At 41.5% G+C, this 21,992-nt stretch overlaps 2 protein-coding genes across 5 annotated transcripts in view; one reads left to right on the forward strand and one right to left on the reverse strand.

The window, feature by feature from the left end:
- Positions 1 to 6,483, forward strand: part of CDC14B (cell division cycle 14B) — a 130,056-nt gene extending 123,573 nt beyond the window's left edge. For 2 of the 4 annotated variants that reach the window (XM_070459486.1, XM_070459493.1), the window contains 2 exons: positions 1,705 to 1,768; positions 2,771 to 6,483. In XM_070459486.1, the coding sequence (XP_070315587.1) occupies positions 1,705 to 1,723 (19 nt within the window). In that variant the 3' untranslated portion in view covers positions 1,724 to 1,768; positions 2,771 to 6,483. The remainder of the gene's footprint in view (positions 1 to 1,704; positions 1,769 to 2,770) is intronic. The other 2 variants (XM_070459487.1, XM_070459495.1) reach the window with 2 other exon arrangements.
- Positions 6,484 to 8,320: 1,837 nt separating this feature from the next.
- The window catches only part of HABP4 (hyaluronan binding protein 4), a 35,279-nt gene continuing 21,607 nt past the window's right edge, over positions 8,321 to 21,992 (reverse strand). The window contains exons 6-8 of the mRNA XM_070459496.1: positions 15,186 to 15,357; positions 11,672 to 11,857; positions 8,321 to 9,714 (exon numbers count right to left, since the gene is read on the reverse strand). Coding sequence (XP_070315597.1) covers positions 9,658 to 9,714; positions 11,672 to 11,857; positions 15,186 to 15,357 — 415 coding nt within the window. The 3' untranslated portion in view covers positions 8,321 to 9,657. The remainder of the gene's footprint in view (positions 9,715 to 11,671; positions 11,858 to 15,185; positions 15,358 to 21,992) is intronic.

Raw genomic sequence — 21,992 nt, forward strand, 5'->3', positions numbered from 1 at the left:
GTTGGTGATGCCATCCTACAATCTCGTCCTCTGTTGTCCCCTTCTATTCCTGCCTTCAACCTTTTCCAGCATCAGGGTCTTTTCTAATGAGTCAGCTCTTCACATCAGATGGCCGAAGTATTGGAACTTCAGCATCAGTCCTTCCATTGAATATTCAGGATTGCTTTCCTTTAGGATTCAATAAATTAATTTTTATACATTTAAGGTACTTTTCTCTTAATTAGGTAAAGACCAGTTTTTGATAGCAGATGATCATCCCCCAGTCTCTGCTATTTTTGGTCCCTGCAGCATAATTCCATACAAGTATAATGGTAAGTTTTTAAAGAGGCCAGACAATTTGACTTCTGAAGGGAGAAATTCACGCACTGAAACTCTCTTTTGAGAGTGATCAAGGCAGAGTGCTGAAATGATTTAGTAGAGAAGGCCCCTTCATGTTGAAAGGGGCAGTCAGCAATGTGCATTCTAAAATGAGCTTTATTTTATTTATTTATTCTGTGGATCCTTTATCTGCCTCCTGGCTCTTATTTTGTTCATCCATAAAACTGGACCAGTAAGTGTGTGGTGTTTGGATTAAAAGAGACCAAAGTACGTGATTGTGCCTTAGTATGGGGCCTGGTGCCAGTGTTGAGCATAATACCCACCACTGCTTTCTTTTCCTCCACTTTTGGGTCTTAAGTGCAGCTGGGGGTACACTGAGAGGCAAGTGTAGTGGAGGATCTCCAAAAGCTTCTCTGTAGTATGCCGTGACTTAAGTAATCATCCTCTCCCCATTGTTGCTCATGTAGGCAGTTTCCATCGTTTTACTGTTTCATCACTGCATGAATATTCTCATATGTAAATTCTTCCTGGGTGGTGCTGCCTATTTCCTTAGGTTAAATTCTTTTAAAAGGCATTTCTAGGTCAGGGACATACAAAATTCTAAAGCTTTTGATGTACACTGCATCGAAAAGCAGTTTGGTTAATAATAGTTCAGAGCATGGATTATGGACCCAGACTGGGTGTAAACCTTTGCTCTGCCGCTTATTAGCAGTGTGATTTGGGCCAGAATGGCAATATCTAATAAGGTGGTTTGAGGATTTAATATTTGTTAATTACTTAGAACGAGCACCTGGTACATACTAAGAGCCATATATATTATGTTTAATTAAAAAATTAAAATATATGGTTGTATGAGGATTTAACATTTGTTAATTACTGAGAACAAGCACCTGGTACATACTGAGAGCCGTGTATATTATGTTTAATTAAAAAATTAGAATGTTGGCTTAATGCTTTTCAAAAGAACCATCACACATACAGTCTTGAACTCCCTCTGCACCTCGTTGGCAGCTGCTGTTGTGACACTGCTGAGCTGGCTCACTAACAGGACATCACTGACCCCAGAGCCATGGGTTGTAGTCACCATCCCTCCCTGCTATACATAGTCCAGTTTTTGAGCTGCCCCATTATTCAGATTTAGGGCATTTTGTCTTCTGAGTGGTTAGCATAATATACTCCTTTATTGTGTATAGTCTCACCATCTTCTCACTTACTGGAGGAGCATACGGACTCTGGGAAACCCTTTCAGATTCCTCTCAATAGATAACCCCAGCTCCCTCAGTGGGGAGCCTGGCCCCGTCCACGTGGAATGGAAATCCCTCCTCCCTGCCCCTGATGCACATCTGGTCTCTGCCTTGTCTCAACTGTGTCTCATTTCTTTGCTAGCAAGTCTGCATGGCTTTGACATGCTTCTGGATGACGGGTGCTCTATCCACACTGAGATGCCCAGGTAAGGAGGCCTCCTGCAGGGCGGGACCCTGGCTGCGGCCCCTCTGATTCTTATATCATCGGTTTAAATGAGGAGAGGCTTTGGGTGGGGATAGGAGGAAAGGGGGAGGTAGTAGCATTTGTGCATTGTTTTATTTTGAGAAAGACAGTGCTTCTCAGGGTGGGTTTGCTTCTCCATGTAAAACAAGATGACTTTTCAGGCAGACAATTCTTCCTTGTGTAGAACTCCAGAGAATGCAGCCAGTCTGGCATTCCTTGCAAAACTCCCCCACCTGCCCCTCCTACTAAATGCCAGTGGTGTTCCCACCCACTGGGTTACCCAACCCCCGCCCCCGCCTCTCCCAATACACAGTTTGAGCCACTTTCAGCAGGCAGTACCGCCCCCAGTTGGGAACTGCTGAGTAGGTTCAAATACAGCTTTACTGGGCGATGTCACGGAAACAGCAGTAGACTGTAAAGTGAATATTGTGCTCACCTTGTTTAACTCTGGTCCAAGCCCCAGCTGGCAGAGGAAGGGCACGAAGGAAAGCTTTCATTAAAATAGGAGGCAGCGGGGGCTGACCCTGAGAACAAGGCTCATTCTCAAGAGAGTGGGGGACTCGGACTTTCGGCCGGCCTTCCTGCCTGGCCCTGGCATATCAGTGTAGCAGCCACAGGGAGGTTGCCCATCCTGTGTTCTCCATCCCTAAGCGTGAGGGGTCTGTTGTGACACAGGTATACCCTAGGCAGACCAGTGATTGGCATATCCTCAAGTAGCAGTTGAGTATTCATTCATCTTTGGCAGACAGGAGTGGGGACGGGGACATGATGACTAGCTCACTCCTGCCTTTCAGAGTGTTTCTGTCTGGCCAGCCCCATATTTGTCCACTTTTAAACAGCGTGAAACTTGGGGCCTTTTCTCCAGCCAGCAAATTAAACCAGTCCCTATAGTATCGTTACCCCTAAGACAGATTCTGGTGGTGTAACTACAACTCCATCTGTCTCCCCCCCCACCCTTTTCTAGTGATGGTTGGATGTCCTGGGCTGTGACCTTTCTAGACCGACTTTTAATCTGGCTCGGGATCCACAGGGACTAGATCTCCAGAGGTCTCCCCTGGACAGCACAGCGCTTACCATCGGAAATATTCTCAATATGCAATTTAAACCTGTTTCCTCAGGCCCACGCCTCAGCCTCGTAGCATAGGAGTTTTTGTCTCATTCTTCCCCTGGGTATTGAGATCTCAGCCCAAAGCCAGAGCTGGGACTTCCTGTAGGCTACCTGGATGGCTGGGTTGGGAGCAGGACCAGGCTGGCACCCCCTCTGAGGTAGTGGTGCAATTCCAAGTAGATAGGAGTCTAATATAAGACTCCTTGTGACTATCTGATGGGAGTGGATTCCTCCGTCTCCCTCAAACACAAGATTTTGAAGACTTCGTAGACAAGCCCTCCATGGCATCACTGGCTGAGCGTCATCCAACTGCAAGGGTGCCAGTCACACAGGTGCACTGAAGGGTACCGCCTAGACGTGTGCCCTGAAGAAGCCTGTTCTCCAGTCATTCAAAGCCCTGTTCTGGGCCTTGGGGATCCTCGGTGACAATCCCTGACGGAGGTCTTCCCACCCTAGTCACAGGACCCTGGGGTTCCACGTTCTTTGCTGGGCCACCTGGCTTCTGCATTTCTCCTGCATCCTTTCTCCCCAGCATCCTACCCCTCTCACTGAACGTTTCTTTGGCCGCCCCGCTCACTTTCACTTTCCCTTCTCCCCAGAACACTCTCCTTCTGATCGTTTTGCACTGTCAAGAATGTAGGACTTACCTCAGGCATATTGTCTTCCTCTCGGTTGCTCTAATGCTGCTCTCCTATCTGAGGGGGTGGGTGAAGTGCAGACCAGAGCCACCAGCACATCTATGCAGGTGGTTGATCAAGGTGAGTGAGGTCCCCTGGGGCTGGGTTGTGTACACCCCTGACTGGAACTATCCTCGGTGCCTCTGGCAGGGTGGCTATGCTGGAGAAAATACTCTTTCTCTTTTTCGAGAACTCTCAGAAACCCGAAGGACTTATGTGTAAGTTCAGTTCAGTTGCTCAGTCATGTCCGACTCTTTGTGACCCCATGGGACAGCAGCACACCAGGCTTCCCTGTCCTTCACCATCTCTGGGAGCCTGTTCAAACTCATGTCCATCGAGTCGGTGATGCCATCCAACCATCTCATCCTCTGTCATTGCCTTCTCCTTTTGCCTTCTATCTTTCCCACCATCAGGGTCTTTTCCAGTGAGTTAGTTCTTCATATCAGGTGGCCAAAGTTCAGCTTCAGCACCAGTCCCTCCAACGAATATTCAAGACTGATTTCCTTTAGGATGGACTGGTTGGATCTCCTTGCAGTCCAAGAGACTCTCAAGAGTCTTTTCCAACACCACAGTTCAAAAGCATCAATTCTTTAACACTCAGCCTTCTTTATGGTCCAACTCTCATATCCATACATGACTACTGGAAAAAAACCATAGCTTTGACTATACAGAGCTTTGTTGGCAAAGTAATGTCTCTGCTTTTCAATATGCTAAGTTTGTCATAGCTTTTCTTCCAAGGAGTCTTTTATTTTCGTGGCTGCAGTCACCATCTGCAGTGACTTTGGAGCCCAAGAAAATAAAGTCTGTCACTGTTTCCATTGTTTCCCCATCTATTTGCCATGAAGTGATGGGACCAGATGCCATGATCTTAGTTTTCTGAATGTTGAGTTTTAAGCCAGCTTTCTCACTCTCCTCTTTCACTTTCATCAAGAGGCTCTTTAGTTCTTTTTCACTTTCTGCCATAAGGGGGGTGTCATCTGCATATCTGAGGTTATTGATATTTCTCCCTGCAGTCTTGATTCCAGCTAGTGCTTCATCCAGCCCAGCATTTCTCGTGATGTACTCTGCATATAAGTTAAATAAGCAAGGTGACAAAATACAGCCTTGACATACTCCTTTCCCAATTTGAAACCAGTCCATTGTTCCATGTCCAGTTCTAACTATTGCTTCTTGACCTGCATCCAGGTTTCTCAGGAGGCAGGTCAGGAGGCAGGTCAGGTGGCCTGGTATTCCCATCTCTTTAAGAATTTCCAGTTTGTTGTGATCCTCACAATCAAAGGCTTTAGCTTAGTCAATGAAGCAGATGTTTTTCTGGAATTCTCTTGCTTTTCCTATGATCCAGTGGATGTTGGCAGTTTGATCTCTGGTTCCCCTGCCTTCTCTGAATCCAGCTTGAACATCCGGATGTTCTTGGTTCATGTACTGTTGAATCCTGGCTTGGAGAATTTTGAGCATTACTTTGCTAGTGTGTGAGATGAGTGCAGTTGTGCGGTAGTTTGAGCATTCTTTGGCATTGCCTTTCTTTGGGATTGGAATGAGAGCTGGCCTTTTCCTATGTGTAAATTGATGCCACTCTATTCTCATGATAGGTGTTCCCCAACGATGCTCGCAAGTCAGCCTTCTGAAATGGGGCCACATTTTTGCAAAGAAACAAGGCAGTTGGTGCTCTCCCCACACTATGGGGCCAGTTTCACACGTGGTGAAGCTGTGATAGTTTAGAAAGCATTTGTGGTTTGGTTGGGGAAAGTCCTACTGCCTTGGGTCCTGGGAAACCTATGGCCAAGGAAAAGGCTCTCCCAGAGCAACAGGAGATGGGCAGAGGTGGCCTGGGCCAGCAGAGGCTCCTGGAGCACTTAGGACTTTAGGCTCCATGAGGCCTCTGGGAGAGCCAAGCTTCTGCCCCTGTCTCCGCCAGCACCGTGCCAGCAGCCTTGAACCTAGTCTCGTGCCCTCCCACGACTTGCCATCACCACCTGTGCAGGAGACCTATTAAAGCTTTCTACATGCGTGCTAAGTTGCTTCAGTTATGTCCAACCCTTTGCGACCCTATAGACTATAGCCCGCCAGACTCTTCTGTCCATGGGATTCTCCAGGCAAGAATACTGGAGTGGGTTGCCATGCCCTCCTCCAGGGGATCTTCCTGACTCAGGGGTGGAACCCACGTCTCTTACGTCTCCTGCGCTGGCAGACGGGTTCTTTACCCCTAGCCCCACCTGGGAAGCCCCAAAGCTTTCTAAGAGTACTTCAGATGCTTTTAGGAGAATGTGTCACAGTGCAGCATTGCCGTGGGCACCACCTCATCCCAGGGATAGCTAAGCACAGCGCATACCCCATGTGGTCCTCTGACTCCCACAGAGGCACATGTATCTTCTGGCCTTTCCTGACCCTCTCAGCAGCTTTGCCCAAGGGACTAGTAACATGAACTGGAAATTTCAAGGGTGTGTAGAAAGAACACAGCTTGGGGACGGAGTCTTCTTTCTCCTTCATCTTTTCATCCCATTCCGCCCAAATACTAGCTAGGGAGCATGGAAGATGGATGTCTCTTCCTGTTCCCTGACAAGTCATGAGACAATTATAAGACAGCACACAGCAGTTACTCCAGAAATGCTCATTTCTTCATGTTACCCAGGTTCTGCAACAAAGGTAGAGGGGGACCCTTCAGACTTAAAGGACATTCAGGTAAAGGGCAGAGCCTTATCGCTAAGGTTTGCCTCCTTGGGCAGTGCTTCCTCTAAGTGAGGATAGTACTCCTTTCCGAAGGAGGGCAGGCTGTGATTGGCAGGGTCACATGGACAGCCTCCTGGAGAAATAGGTTCCTTGACTTAGGTAGTGGTTACAATAAAGTTTTGCACTTTTGTGTTGTATTTAACAATAAAGATTTCTTTGCAATAACTTGCTTTCTTCTTTCTCACTCACTTTATTACACAAATACGAACAGCCTCCACACCTGGACATGCTGCGGGCAGTGTCGCTGGCTGCCCGAGCGCCTCACTTCAGGCCAGTGTCGGGAGGATGTGGAGGGGAGGCGGCAGGGTCCTGGAATGTGATCCCGACTGCCCTGTCTTCTCTGGGTGCTGAGGACAACAGCAGCAGAGTAAAAGGAAAGTGGCACATTTTTTCCTCAAAATGAACCTCTGCTTGTCCTGCTGGGCTCATGCTCTGGTCTCCCCACCCTCTTTTGACAGCGTGGCTCTCTCCTGGATAGGTTAGTAGGTAGCAGTCCTGTTTTCCCTTCAAGGGCTGACCTCTCCCAGCTTCTGAGACCTGGGTCCTGCTCTTCCCTAGGACTTGCCAACACCACACATCGTGTGGTTTCAAAGGAGAAGCAATGCCGTCATCCATGAAACGCCTAAGCCCTGGGCTGGCATGGAGGAGCCAGGGAATAGGGGAGGACAGGGCATCCACTAGAACCCAGCACTAGAAAATGGGGTGCCTGCTACGGCTTCTGTGAGGGGCCAGCCTTGCATGAGATGAAAATGTCAACTCTTCATCAGTAACACTGGGCTAAAGATGTATTTTTCACAGTAGCCTGGCTAGACGTTCAGACCATCCAGCACCAGGTTCCCAGCCAGCAGCAGCTTTTGCAGTGACCCCGCTTCTTCCCAGATTGTCAGGTTTTCATCTGGTCAAAGCAGGGACCAAACCCTCATCCTGTCTGGGTTCACACCTCTCTACTGATGAGGCTCTCCTGGCTGCAGGTCCAGGGACCAGCTCATCTCTAGCTCCTGCTCTGGCAGCCGGAGCCCCTGCAGTGAGCTCCTGGGTGAAGGCTTGGGGCTGGCACACCTGCCTTGGGAATTCAAATATGCTTGCTCTCCATTTCTAAAAGGGTTTGTTAGGCTCACAAGTTTTCTTAGATGGGGTTAATTTGCTTAGTATTAAACTTATCAGCCAGAAACGTGTCCCGCCTCATGACAACATGTCTATACCAAATCACCTCAAGGGAGTTGTGCGGTGGAAACTCCTCTGGAAGGCCTTGCCTTGTGAATAGCTGCAAACTCAATCCTGCCTCCTGAGTTTCCGTACATCACATTATGGATTCCTCTTGCCCTATGCTCTTCCCTGTCTTCTCTGGGGCTGGACTGTGGACAGTCATATGACAAAAGCCTGACATTCATCTGACCCACCAAATTGGTGAGAGGTATTCCTGGTGAGCAAATGAAAACCTCTGCAGGCCCAGAAACCATCCCCTATCCCCTCACTAAACTTTTTCTGACCATGAGATCTGAGACTGCTCCGTGGCACAGGAATCCTCAGTCTCTTTGGGAAGGATGCAGTGTTTGCATATGCAACATGAAATCCAGCACAATGGGCTTTGCAAGTGTTATTCATGACACGAAAGGGAATAAGGGAATTTTGAAAGGGATCTCTGTTTTGCCAATCTTCAAAGCCAAGGCAAGGCAGAATGACTTAACGTGACAGCTCAAGCCTGCACCAGCTGACTATCATGGCTGAGCATGACATTTACTCTCACAAGACTTCTTAACTCAGATTAGGGTACTCACGTTCACTGTCTTATTCTGGGAAGGGGGAATAAAATGATGACCTTAACACTCAGATTAATAACAAGAATCCAAAAGTAGGCTGTCAACCACACTGGCTTAATGTGACTAAGGGTTCAGCTCTGATTATTCAACAAAATGTGAAATGACTCCACTGTGGTCTTTCCCCATGTTCTTCCCTCTTGACCTGGGTGTCACCAAAAGGATTCAACTCTCTATACACAAAGTTAGGAGGGAATACCAACCTTTATTTACACTTGGGTTCAAGTTCAGAACTGCCATCTTGGACAGTATAGCAAGGCAAACAAAAGCACAAATCCTGAGACCAAGGTTCAGATTCCAACATAAACATCAACTGTGTAACAAGTTTGTGACTGTTACCCAGTTTCTTCGGTAAAATGGGAAGAGTGTCACCGCAGCTTCCGGGGCTGTTAACAGCTGCCTCCGCCCCAGCCACCATCACGGCACTACCCACAGGCAGCTAGCTGAACCGCCATGGGCCTCCCGGTCTCAGCCCTGCGGATTAGTGGGGTTTCCTTGAACCTCCAAGGAAACCCCTAATCCTAACATGCTCCAAAGGCAAGAAAGAGGAACTCGAACGGGTGCAGGGCCGAGTGAGAAAAACTGCATATAGGTGTTCAGTATTATTTACAAGTCATGCCCAGGACAGGGACAGACAGCCTTTTGTACACAGGTGCTGAATTCTGACACTAGCTTTGAGGGAGAAAATCTGCAACACTCTTTTCCCTGGACCCCTTTTCATTTGATTGGTGGCTTAAATAACATGATTTTAAAGATCATATACTTAATACTCATTCTAAAAACCACCCAAACACTAAATATGCACATTTATACTAAGCATGTGTATATGTGTATGTTACATACACACAGAAACCACGAGGTAGTTTAAATCACCAGGAAAAACCCCAATACTTTCCCTAATTCTCTGCCACAGAGTGGTAACCTCTGACTGCACAGTAGCTATTTAAAATTATTGGTTAAATAAAAAAACCAAAAAAATTCCGGGAGAATATAACATTTACAAGTAAATGGTAAATATAACTGTATTTTCATTTCTTGGTCTCTGAAAACTAGGCTGTGACTGCTTTAAATTAATAGCAGAGTTATATGTATTTCCTCTAATACTGAAGGACACAGCCTTCTGGTATCTATACAACTTACTAAGTAGTCTCAATAGATTCTATTTTACAACTTGCTTTACTCTCCATGCTTCTGTGGAGGATTCAATACAATCTCTATGTACAAATTTTAAACATTATTTCTGAACTACTTTTGGAATTCATTAAATAAAAAAATAGTCACTGTTATCTACCTTCCTGGGAAAGTACCAGACTAACCCCCAGCCAGAACTGCTGCTGTCTAGTGTCTGGAGGAATCCCTGTTCCCACAAACCACCCAGACCAAAAAGAGTGCAATGAGTTCAAACTACACGGGAAAAAGCAACATCTATTGTTCTTAGAGTCTGACTCTCTTCCCCACAGCAAGAAAAGTCTCTTCATAGGTATGCCAGTGCTGTTTAAGTTGCCAGGGAAATGGGGCTGTCTCAGGCCAGAGCCGGGAAGTCTTCAGGGTCATCCGGGTTTGGAGCAACATCTTGTATCTAAAAAAGAGAAGTTTTAAAACCAACTGTCAGTTCACCCGTTCCCACTTGGGTGCAGAAGTGTGTCAGACACAGCACCTGCTCTCGCAGGGAGCAGCTAACAGTAGGGGTGAGTGGCCCTACTGAGGGAGGCACAGGCCCAGCGGGAAGAGAAGAGCGGCAGGTCACCCTAGGCGAGGCCCTGCTCTGAGCTGCAGCCAAGTTCTGCTCAGACCCTGCAGAGGGGGGCACGGAAGCATGCTTCTCCCTCCTCTGACCCGCTCTGTCCCCGCTGCAGAGTGGCTGTCAGTGCCTGCCACCCTGCCTCCCCCACTCCCACAAATCCTTACTGTGACCCTTCACTTGTACCTTGCGTGCATGTATGCTAAGTCACTTCAGTTGTGTCTGACTCTCTGCAGCCCTATGGACTGTAGCCCAACAGCCTCCTTTGTCCATGGGATTCTCCAGGCAAGAATACTAGAGTGGATTGCCATGCCCTCCCTCCAGGGGATCTTTCAGACTCCTGCATTGGCAGGTGGGTTCTTTACCACCTGGACCCTTTATCTAGCCCCTTTGTTCACCTTTGTTCACCCTTTGTACATGGAGATACAAGGATGATTAAAGACAGTCCTACCCTCAGGAGCTCACAGAGCTCCTGCAGGAGGAGCATTCAGTAACTTCAGTAACAGATGGCCTGGGGATGAATGGAGGCCCACAGTCAGGGCGTCCAGTGCAATGTGGTGGCCATGCACACGTTAGAGTTAAGTGATGTCTTCTAGCAGAGAAACTTCTCCTGGAGATAACCACAATAAATGAGCAAAAAGAACAGGATTCTGACACAATGCAACTGTGAAGGGGGGTGGGGCCTGAGGGTGGGGCAGAGCTGGAAGAGCCCAGGTGGGTGGCAGGGCCCCTTGCACCAGATAGCCACACTGCACCGCGGTGGCACAGCTGCTATTGGAAGGGGCAGGCATATATTTTATATTTACAGAAGAGATCCTTTTTCCAAGCTGGCCTCAAGTTTACCCAGAAAAAACACTTGTTTTCGTTCTAACTGAAGTATAACAAGTTAGACCCCTCCCAGGAATCAGGGACTCAGGCAGCAAAAGGAACATTTCCAAGACCAGCCACAGAGAAGAGGCTGCCCCATTCTCACAAGGACAGCATGGTGCCTCTGCGGGCCACCGAACCTTGTGCCCGATTCCCACTAAACAGGTATTGGTATATCTGTTTACAAAGCACTGATGAAGAGTCTAGTACAGCTTACATTATACGAGGCACTGGGGAAACCAATCTGGCTTCTGGAGACAGCAGATACGGCTCGACAACTATACCAGCGATAGTACAATTACCAATGCAGATGGTGCTTCAAAGAAAGGAAGGACTCTGACCTGGTCTGAAAGCCTCCTTTGATGAAGGGAGGGTAGAGGATCTATCCTAGGTAAACAGGCAAAGGGGTGGGAGGGAGGCTAGCAGGCAAAAAGGCCCCATGGAGTAAGGAACAAGGTTGTCTGTCCCAGAAGTAGAGCAGTGCTGGCTGAAGAGTGGCAAAGAATGGTTTGACGTGAAAAGGTCGCCTCGAAGCTCTTGGAAGGATTCTGTCTACTGTGAAAGCATCAAGGCACAGGGTTGCTTACACCATAGTAAGCAGCTGTCAGTTGATCTAATTCAATACCGAGCCTGGGGACCTCATCTGATGCACATGTGTGAATTTTTCTCCAGCTCTGAGTGTACAATCGTAGCAGACAGACTTCCCTGGAGACCAGGGCTACACAATGGTCTGTATCCAACTGATGCCCATCATGCTGATGACCATTCCAAACACTCTAACATGAGACCCACACTAGACAGAGGAGAAAGAACGTCCTCTATCTAGATCAGGCAGAACTTGATGATCCTCCAAAATTAAACTCTATAGGCTCACGGCATCTTCATCCTCTCACTTCAAAAAACCAGGATTTAGAATATACATACTTACCACCACTTCTGCTCTGGGTTCATAGTTTTCTGCCCTTCTGATCCTTCCCCGGCCTCCCCGTGTGCCACCTCTGGCTCCACGCCCGGGACGAGGGAGGTTACCAAAATTAATCTCCAGCTGGGACGTGATGTCATTGGCCGCTTTCCGGAAAACGTGGGCATCATCTTCATAGTCATCCTTTACCATCTGAAACACAGTTACAGCATCAAACACAGAACATACACATGGCCGTCTCCATGGACACTCACTGGCCTGAGCAGGGGAAGATGATGCTGCTGTTCTGCTTCCAGCTGCGTGGGTTTTGCACATTTTGCAGCCACACGTTCTCATACTGACAGGCTTTCTTTTTTTTTATTTAATTGGAGTAGCTGATTTATAGTGCTGGGTTAGTTTCTGCTGTAACAACAAAGTCAGTCAGCTATTGCTGTTGTTCAGGCACTAACTCATGTCTGACTTCAACTCAATGAACTGTAGCCCACCAGGCTCCTCTGTCCTTGGGATTCTCCAGGCAAGAATACTGGAGTGGGTTGCCATGTCCTTCTCCAGGGGATCTTCCTGACCCAGGGATCGAACCTGTGTCTCCTGCGGTGCAGGTGGATTCTGTACTGCTGAGCCACCAGGAAAGCCCCAGTTAGCTATATAAATGCTAAATCCACTCTTTTAAGATTCTATCACCATACAGATCATCACAGAGTATTGAATAGAGTTCCCTAAACTATATAGTAGGTTCTTAATAGTTATCTACTTTATACATAGTAGTCTCATAGTCTTAAATCAAGCATTTTTGAATTTACTTCAAGTCAGACCAAATTTCTATCAGTTTAGTAGGTTAAGATGTAAGATTTAACATGACTAACAGAAATTCTATAAATGTTACATATCTAAGTATATTTTGCTGAGATTGAAAAGTTTTAGTTCCTGCCTTTTATTTTGTTCACAAATGCTACTTTGATAAATAAGGAAAATTCACCTTCCTAGAAAAGAACTTGATGGAGAAACTGCTCTTAACATGGGTGCTGACTGTACAAATACCATATGTTAAAAATTGGATGATTTACAGTAAACAATTTTGACTCAAAATATATGGAACGAGTAACACAACAGTATGATTATCTAAGGGTTGCTTCCAAGGCTGAATAAAGAACTCAGGCTGCTTTTTAAAAACCACCTTAGTTAAAATTCTTTGAAAATATACATTTTATTGTATGGGGCTTCCCTTGTAGTAGCTCAGCTGGTAAAGAACCTGCCTGCAATTCAGGAGACCCAGGTTCAATTTCTGGGTTGGAAAAATCCCCCGGAGAAAGAAATGGCAACCCACTCCAGCATTCTTGCCGGGAGAATCCCATGGACACATGAATTAAGAGGTCAAATTAGTTCTGTCTCTTGTTAAAACTGTATTAATAAATCTAAAAATTTGATTTGGTTTCAATTCCTAACAATGGATGAAACAAAAGCTTTCACTTGTAAGTAAAATATAAACCTACAGAGAAATATAAACCTGCAGAAAATAGGTCAATGATTGTGGATGAGAATCTCCAAAGTGTTATATGGTTAAATATCCATATGCTTGTCCAGCAAATGGAATCAAATTTCCCAGAGCACGCATTTCCCTTTTGGCCATATGTTTATTCCAGGCTTCGTGTTTAACATTTGTGTCCTTAGGCAGATGTACTCTTGAAGTTAAAAAGATGAAGGAAAGAACAATTCAGAAACACTTGCACTCTGGTAACAAGATAGATACAAAAAAATGTAAGAGGCAAAATAATAAACTACTGCCTGATTTAGAAAACAACTGGCTGTCAAGGCACCTCCACAGAGACACAGCAGACTTCCAGTAAGAAGGCACAGCTTGCAATGGAAGTTGAGTGAGCAAACGGTCAGGCCAAAGTGCTTTAAGGGCCTGCTCTATTCATAGGCTACTGTTAGGTCTTAACTTTGCCAAGAACAGAGCTCCAAGGAAACAAGAGGTATTATTCAAGTGCTTTTGTTCTCTTCAGGGTATCCAGAACAAAGTAGCGACACCAAGATTTGGCTTCTGTCTCTTTAAGAACAATTCCTGGCTAAAATCATCAAAGCTGTAAGGTTAATAAGTAACAAAGATGTGTGCCTTACTGAGACCAAGCTCAATGACTAAGCTAACCCAGTTGCTTCAAAGATTCCAGGAGACCTCTCTCAGAAGCCAGGGAAGATGAATCTGGTGTGGATTAAGAAGAACAGCTTCTATTTTTACTTAACATGTCAGCTGCACATTTCAAATCCTGACAGCACAGTTGTTTTAGGCAAAACTTTATTTACAAGAGAAGAAAGTGGATAGGAAAAAAATACCCCAACCCAACTAGCTGATAGACTTGTAAAAGGCTCTGGCCTCGTATGTGTACAAAAAGCCTTTTCTAGAGGAACAACTCAAAACATAGACTCACGGAGTTTGGATTGATGGAAAGAGGAGATAGGAAGGAATCCAGTATCATAAATGATCCCCTAGAGAAACTACTCATAAAAAGAATATAACTAACCAAAATGTAAATGGGAACACAGACAAATCTACATAGTATAAGACTCCTGATTTTCAAATGGAAAATCAATGAATAACATCAAGCAGAGAGGAAGAGTGCTCACCACCATCACTGACTCAGAGACTGGTATCAAGATAAATAGCTGTGACTGAACGATACTAACTCTAAATTTTAAAATTACAATGCTTCAGTGTACTCTCCCTTAAGTTTAGGAATTCAAATAGAATGTGATTGAATAACTCTCTGACCAGCCTTATCAATATATGCTGGAAGATATTTTCAAAGCTGAAGCTGCCAATAAATAGGTGAACACAAACCATGTAAAATCAGATCTTAAGAATGTGTTCGCAATCCCAAATGGATAGCTGGCCATGCTAGCAGTGCCTGTCATGGGGCTTCAGGGGTCCTCTCCTGAATTTCTGCAGAGGGAGCAAAGCTACTGCAATATCACAAGAAAGGATTCACCCAACTCTGACTGGTTTAAAGTGATCAACTAGTTTCAGTTAAACACGCCTATTAAGAATTAGAACCATGAAAAATAACATTGAATCAGTTTTCTGTACACCTGAAACTATATAAATATTGTAAATCAACTATACTTGAATTTAAAAGAAAGAATCATAACTGAAGGTAATCTAATCACAAAAATGCCCAGTAGTTATCCTACGAAACGGCATCATTCAGGGAAACATTCTAGATCTCTCTTTTGACACAAAACTGAAATGCAACTAAAACACAGTATAATCACAGTCTTCACACAGCTCTGGAGTGAGCAGAAAATGTGCTCACTATAACTGCTTTGGATCAAGTATTGAAAGGGTCAATTTTTTTTCAGTTAATAAAAATATAGTAAAATTAGGCATGCATGGTTACTCCCAGGTTGAAACAGACACATCTGATTACTATAAGGTTGAAACTAGAATGTCAACTACTAACGTTCCATTTCGTTTTCAATAAGGTAACAATGAAGATTACCTCTAGATATAAAAGATCATGCTTACATCATCTCTATATTTAGACTTGTGTATCACCACTGCTTTGGAAGGGACAGTAGACTCAGGTTTCCGGATGTTAAATTCAGGCTTTGGTCTGGTCTGTTCTTGAAGATTTTTCCACTCATCTAGGGTCATTTCTTGAACTTGAGTTTCTTCTTCTACCTCCAACTCAGGAACTCTATAAAGAAGTATAATCATAAAGAATAATTTTTGATGGGTCTGAAATGTCTATTTTCTGAAAGAGGAAGTCATACCCATTAGTTTAATGTACTTTCACAGAACTGTGTCTCAGATTTAAATAAGGTAAGAAAATCTTTGCACCATAAGCTTCCTTATTTTCATAAGTTTATGCCATCATTCTCAACTGAAGATACTCCCTGTCTATGCTGAAAGCAGTCTTTGAAAAATGGGAATATAACCATTCCAGTGACATTAATATTACACTCACCACCAAGCATTCCCTTCCCATATGGTATTACACACAAAATGAGATAATTGTAGAAACAAATGGGAGAAGATATTGAGACAAAACATATATAGAGAACCATGAACAGAGGTTATTAAACAGTGAGTCAAAAATGCATTCTTTTATAAATGTCCTCCTTAAATTCATGAATTCTTAAAAAAGACAGACATACAGAACAATGAAACAAAATTTAATGTCTAGAAATAAGTCCTCATATTTATGAGCAATTAATTTTTTTGACCAGGGTGCCAAAGACCATTATTTTACATGTGGATATTAAGTTTTCCCAGCAACAGTTGTTGAAAAGTTCTTTCTCCTTTGAATTAAGTTGAACTTCTACCTCATACCATAAGTATAGGAGCTAAAAGTATAAAACTCTTTTAAGAAAATATAGGCATAAACCTTGGATTAGGCAGTGGCTTCTTAGATACAACACTGAAAGCATCAAAAGAAAAAGTAAATAAAATAGACATCACCAAAACTGAAAACTTTCATGCTTCAGAAGGACACCATCAAGAAAGTGAAAGGATAACTCAACAGAATGGGAGAAAATATTTGCAAACCATTTATCTGATAAGGGACTTAGATCTAGAATACAAAAAGGACTCTTACAACTCAATATAAATAATGACACAACTAAAAAAAGTGCAAATGTCAAAACAATGAATGTAAACTTATTTTTGTATATTTCACAATATGTAAATTCTGTATCAGTTTAGGTGGTAGGAACAGGTGTGCTTACAAATTTTCACAATGAAATGTTTGGAAAAACACTAATATGAAAATATATCCCAGCAACTTCCCTGGTGGTCCAGAGGATAAGGCTCCACACTCCCTATGCTGGTGGCCTGGGGTTCAATCCCTGGTCAGGAAACTAGTTCCTACATGTTGCAACTAAGAGTTCACATGCTGTGATGAAGATGAACGATCTGGCATGCAGCAACTAAGACCCAGCACAGCCAAATAAATAAGTATTTAAAATAAAAACATATCCAAAATATACACTGGCAAAAATATAAAAAGACATTAAATTTTGTAATCTCAAATACTGGAAATGAACCAAAATCATCTGGAGAAGATCTTAGTGGAAAAATTACAGACATCAAACATGAATACTAAGCAGCTAAAAAAGAATCAGAAATACATATATTGCTATGGGGCACCTCCTGGATATACTGATAAAACAGCAAGGTAGAATATATGTTTCCACTCACCTAAGGAATACAACATATAAATATATACACATACAGATTTTTAAAATAAAATTATAACATACACCAGGGAAAGAACAGGGATATAAGCTAACTGGAAAATATCATGTCTTAACAGATTGTACTTTGGAAACATGTAAATATTTTGTATAATTATAAAACATTTAAATTCAATATCTAAAATTTGGAAGCAAGATTAGTCAAATTAGCCTAATTGTTTATCACATTGGCAATAAAAAGCATCAGAAAAAAGCTATTTAAAGTGCCTTGAAATACAAATTTGATTATTCATCTCTATATATAAAACTTTTTAATAATCATGTTACTGAAGATAGTGTTGGTAATGTTATAAATATTTGTCATGTGTGTAGCAAATGATAGTACAATGTTACTGAAAACTGGGATTTTCAGCATGGAAGAAAAAGAAAAATGAATGTAAGAAAGTTTAGCTAAAATCTTGTACTCCTAAATTTCAAATGAAAATAATGGATAAACTCATATTTTGTCTTAAAAATGTTAGTGTAATGTGTATTTCTCAGCTCATCCACTTAAATATACTAGAAACAGTTAAGAATCTAGTAGTAGTAAAAAAAAAAAAAAAAAATCTAGTAGTAGTAAGTAACCCCAGTGCCTAGATTGTGGTTTCTAAATACCATATTCTATCTTTTAAGTTTATTTTATGGAAGTACAGTTAATTTACAATGAACAGTAAAGTGATTCAGTTATACACAGTTATACATTCTTCTTCATTTTCTTTTCCATTATGGTTTGTCACAGGATATTGAATTCTCGGTGCTATATAGTAGAACCTTGTTATTTATCCATTCCATGTAAAATAGTTTGTATCTACTCATCCCAAACTCCATCCCATCTACTCTTCCCCAACACCCACTCCCCCTTGGCAGCCACAGGTCTGTTCTCTATGTCTGTGAGTCTGTTTCTGTTTCACAGATAATTTCACTGGTATCATATTTTAGATTCCACGTGTAAGTGATGCCATACAATTCTAAATACCATATTCTATTAAAGGACTCTGGCTCCCTGGAAAAATGACTCAGTATAAGGCGTGAACTATAGATGATGAGTCATAAACATGTCTTGCCAGAAAGCAAGCAGGCTATCAAAGATTACTGAGTGTGTGTCAAAAGGATCAAGGATTAACTTGAAGAGGCTCCCTTCAGTCAAAAAATGGATCAGTATAAGTACCAATAAGCATAAAATCTCAGTGAACTGAAACACATCAGATAATCTCTAAGTTCATAACGACATTTTAAAAAAGTTACTGGCACCTTTGAAAGATATGAGGAAGCCAACTCATTCTGAAAATAAGTAAAAGTAAAATATTTCTTTTACTATCATTTATTTCCTTAACAAACTTACACCTCACTGTAATCAACTAGTTCTAGGTAAATTTTTCTTTATAGATCATCCCAGCTACTTAAATAAAGACAGAATGATAGAATTAGACTATCACTGATTTGCAGCCCTAATAAATCAATGGATAAAGGAAGATAAGCAGCAGTCTTTCATAAACTTTGCAACAATCATACCAAAAAGTTGAACCTGAATTTGATCAAACCTCTGCCTCTCACTATTAGAATTAAGAAAATTTTTTAAAAATATGAATAACAGAGAAACATGTTCTACTACTCTATAATGCCATACTAGATTTGGCTTGCGCTAAGTAATAACAGCCAATTGTTAAAATTTTTTTCAGGAATTTTGTGATTTGGCTGTTAAATACAGTTGTTGAAAATTAACTTATAGAGAGAAGAACTACAATTCTGCAGCCTTCAAAATGAAAACCACAATCACAGAAAGTTAAACAAAAATTAAAAGGCACAGGGTTATGTCCCAGATGAAGGAACAAGATAAAACCTCAGGGAAAAAATAGCTAAATAAAGGTAAAGATAGGCAACCTTCCAGAAAAAGAATTCAAAATAATGATATTGAAGATTATCCAGGATCTCGGGGGCAGGAGGGTAGGAAATGGAGAAGATGCAAGAAATATTTAACAAACACCCAGAAGAACTAAAGAACAAATGAACAGAGATGAATAATACACTGGAAGGAATCAGTAACAGGATAACTGAGACAGAAAAATGGATAAGTGACCTATAAGACAGAATGGTGAAAATCACTGCTGTGGAACAAAATGTAGAAGAAAGAATGAGAAGAAATGAAGACAGTCCAAGAGACCTCTGGGACAACATTAAATGCACCAACATTTGCATTATAGGGGTCCCAGGAGGAAAAGAGTGAAAGGGCCCAAGAAAACATTTGAAGAGATAATAGCTAAAAACTTACCCAACATGGGAAAGGAAATAGTCAACCATGTCCAGGAAGCACAGAGTCCCAAGAAGGATAAACCCAAGGAGGAAAACAGTGAGACACACAGTAATCAAATTGACAAAAACTAGAGACAAAATACTAAAAGCAACAGGGGAAAAATGATAAATAACATAACATACACAGGAACTCCCATAAGGTTTTTGACTGATTTCTCAACACAAATTCTGCAAGCTAGAAGGAAATGGCACGAAATATTTAAAGTGATGAAAGAGAAGAACCTACAAACAAGAATATACTCTCCACAGTGAGGCTCTCATTCAGATTTGACAGAGAAATAAAAAGACTTTTCAGACAAGCGAAAGTTAAGAGAATTCAGCACCACCAAACCAGCTTTATAACAAATGCTAAAGGAACTTCTTTATGTAGGAAACACAACAGAAGGAAAAGACTTACAAAAGCATACTCAAAACAATTTTTTAAATGGTAATAGGAACATACATATTGATAACTAATGCAATTATTGATTACATTAATCAAAATACAAATACATGAAATGCACCAACCAAAAGACATAGACTGGTTGGGTAGATTCCAAAATAAGACCCATATATATGCTGTCTATGGGAGATCCACCTCAGACCTAGGGACACATACGGACTAAAAGTAAGAGGATGGGAGAAGGTATTCCACACAAATGGAAATCAAAAGAAAGCTAGAGTAGCAACACTTATACCAGACAAAATGGACTTTAAAACAAAGACTTGTTACAAGAGACAAAGGAGGAGGACACTACATAATGATCAAAGGAACAATCCAAGAAGATATAACAATTCTAATTATATATGCACCCAAAAACACAGGAACACCTTAATATGTAAGGCAAATACTAACCACCATAAAAGGAGAAATTGACCATAATACAATAATTTTTAAAAAACTACAATAATAATGGGGGGCTTTAACACCCCACTTTCATCAATGGACAGATCATCCAGACAGAAAATTAATAAGGAAACACAGTCCTTAAATGACACATTAGACCAGATGGACTTAATTGCTATTTATAAAGCACTCTATCCCAAATAGCAGATTACCCAAGTGCACATGGAACATTCTACAGGACTGACCATATGCTGGGGAACAAGACGGCCTTGGTAAAATTAAGAAAATTGAAACCATATCAACCAATTTTTCTGATCATGATGCTATGAGATTACAAATAAACTACAAGAAAAAACTATAAAAAACAGAAACATATGGCGGCTAAGCAATATGCTACTAAACATCCAATGGATTACTGAAGAAATCAAAGAGAAAATTAAAAAAAAAAAATACTTACAAATGAAAATGAAAGCTCAATGGTCCAAACAACAAGAATGGTCAAGAAACAAGAAAAATCTCAACTAAACAACTTAAGCATACACCTAAAACAACTAGAGAAAGAAGAACAAACAAAACCTAAAGTCAGTAGAAGAAAAGAAACTATAAATATCAAAGCATAAATAAATGAAAGAGACAAAACAATTACAAAGATCAATGAAACTAAAAGCCAGTTCTTCAACACTTTAGATAAGTTTGACTTCACTAATATTTATAGAGCATTCCATCCAAAAGCAGCAGACTACCCATTCTTATCAAGTGCACGTGGAACCTTCTCCAGGATTGACCACATGCTGAGTCACAAGGTGAGCCTTGGTAAATTTAAGAAAATAGAAATCATATTAAGCATCTTTTCTGATCACAATGATATGAGATTAGAAATAAACTACAAGAAAAAGACTCTAAAAAACACAAACATGTGGCAGCTAAACAATATGCTACTAAACCATCATTGGATCATTGATGAAATCAAAGAGAAATACATGAAAATGTATATCCACAGAAAGATACAAAAAAATGTTTATAGCAGCTTTATTTATAATAGCAAAAACCATAAGTAATCTAAACGATCATCAGGTAGATAGTTAAGCAAATATTGGCCTATCTGTAAAGTGGATTATCACTCAGCAATAAATAGGAAGAAACTGTTGACACATTTAACAACCTGGATGCATCTTAAAATATGCATGCTTAGTAAATAATATAGACAAAAAAGGAATACAGAAAGAATACATGCTGTATGATTCCATTTATATAAAATTATAGCAATTGAAAACTAATCTTTAATGACAAAAATGTAGGTCACTGGTTGCCTGAAGGGAAGGGGCAGGAGGGAGGGATTACAAAGGGATACAAAGAAACTTTCTGGGCTGACAGATGTGCTCATTACTTTGATTGTTTATGGGTTTGAAACCTGTAAAACTATATATACTAGATATGTGCTGTTTATCAAATTCAGATTATACCTCAATAATGTTGTTTTATTAATAAAAATATATAAAAAACATACCATTAAAATGTATATTTCAATATTAATTCAAACAAATAAACTGTTTTAAGAAAATATTTTAAGATAATCAGGGAAACTCAGAAGCTACCTAGATATTTAATGATATTAAGGAACTGCTTAAAAACTTTAGATGAGATAATGATATTCCAGTTATTTTTTAATTCTGAAACATTTTTGGATGATATGTAATATATCCTGGGAGTAGAAGAAGTGGGTAGAGAAATTATTAAACAAGAATGACCATGATTTGTAGCAGTTTAGTTTCAATTACTTACTTGCAGTTTCAATATACTGTTCTTATTTAAATACCTTTTTCCCTATAACTTTTAGAAAAAGAGCTAAAAATAAAGAAATACTAAGGAGTCATGAGGGGTTTTATAGCCTACTTGTGACAGAATTAAGAAATTGGTGGAACTGGATGCTACAAATTTGAGGATTCTTTCATAACTAAGATA

This window comes from Odocoileus virginianus, chromosome 31 (assembly GCF_023699985.2).
Source record: "Odocoileus virginianus isolate 20LAN1187 ecotype Illinois chromosome 31, Ovbor_1.2, whole genome shotgun sequence".
Taxonomy (NCBI): domain Eukaryota; kingdom Metazoa; phylum Chordata; class Mammalia; order Artiodactyla; family Cervidae; genus Odocoileus; species Odocoileus virginianus.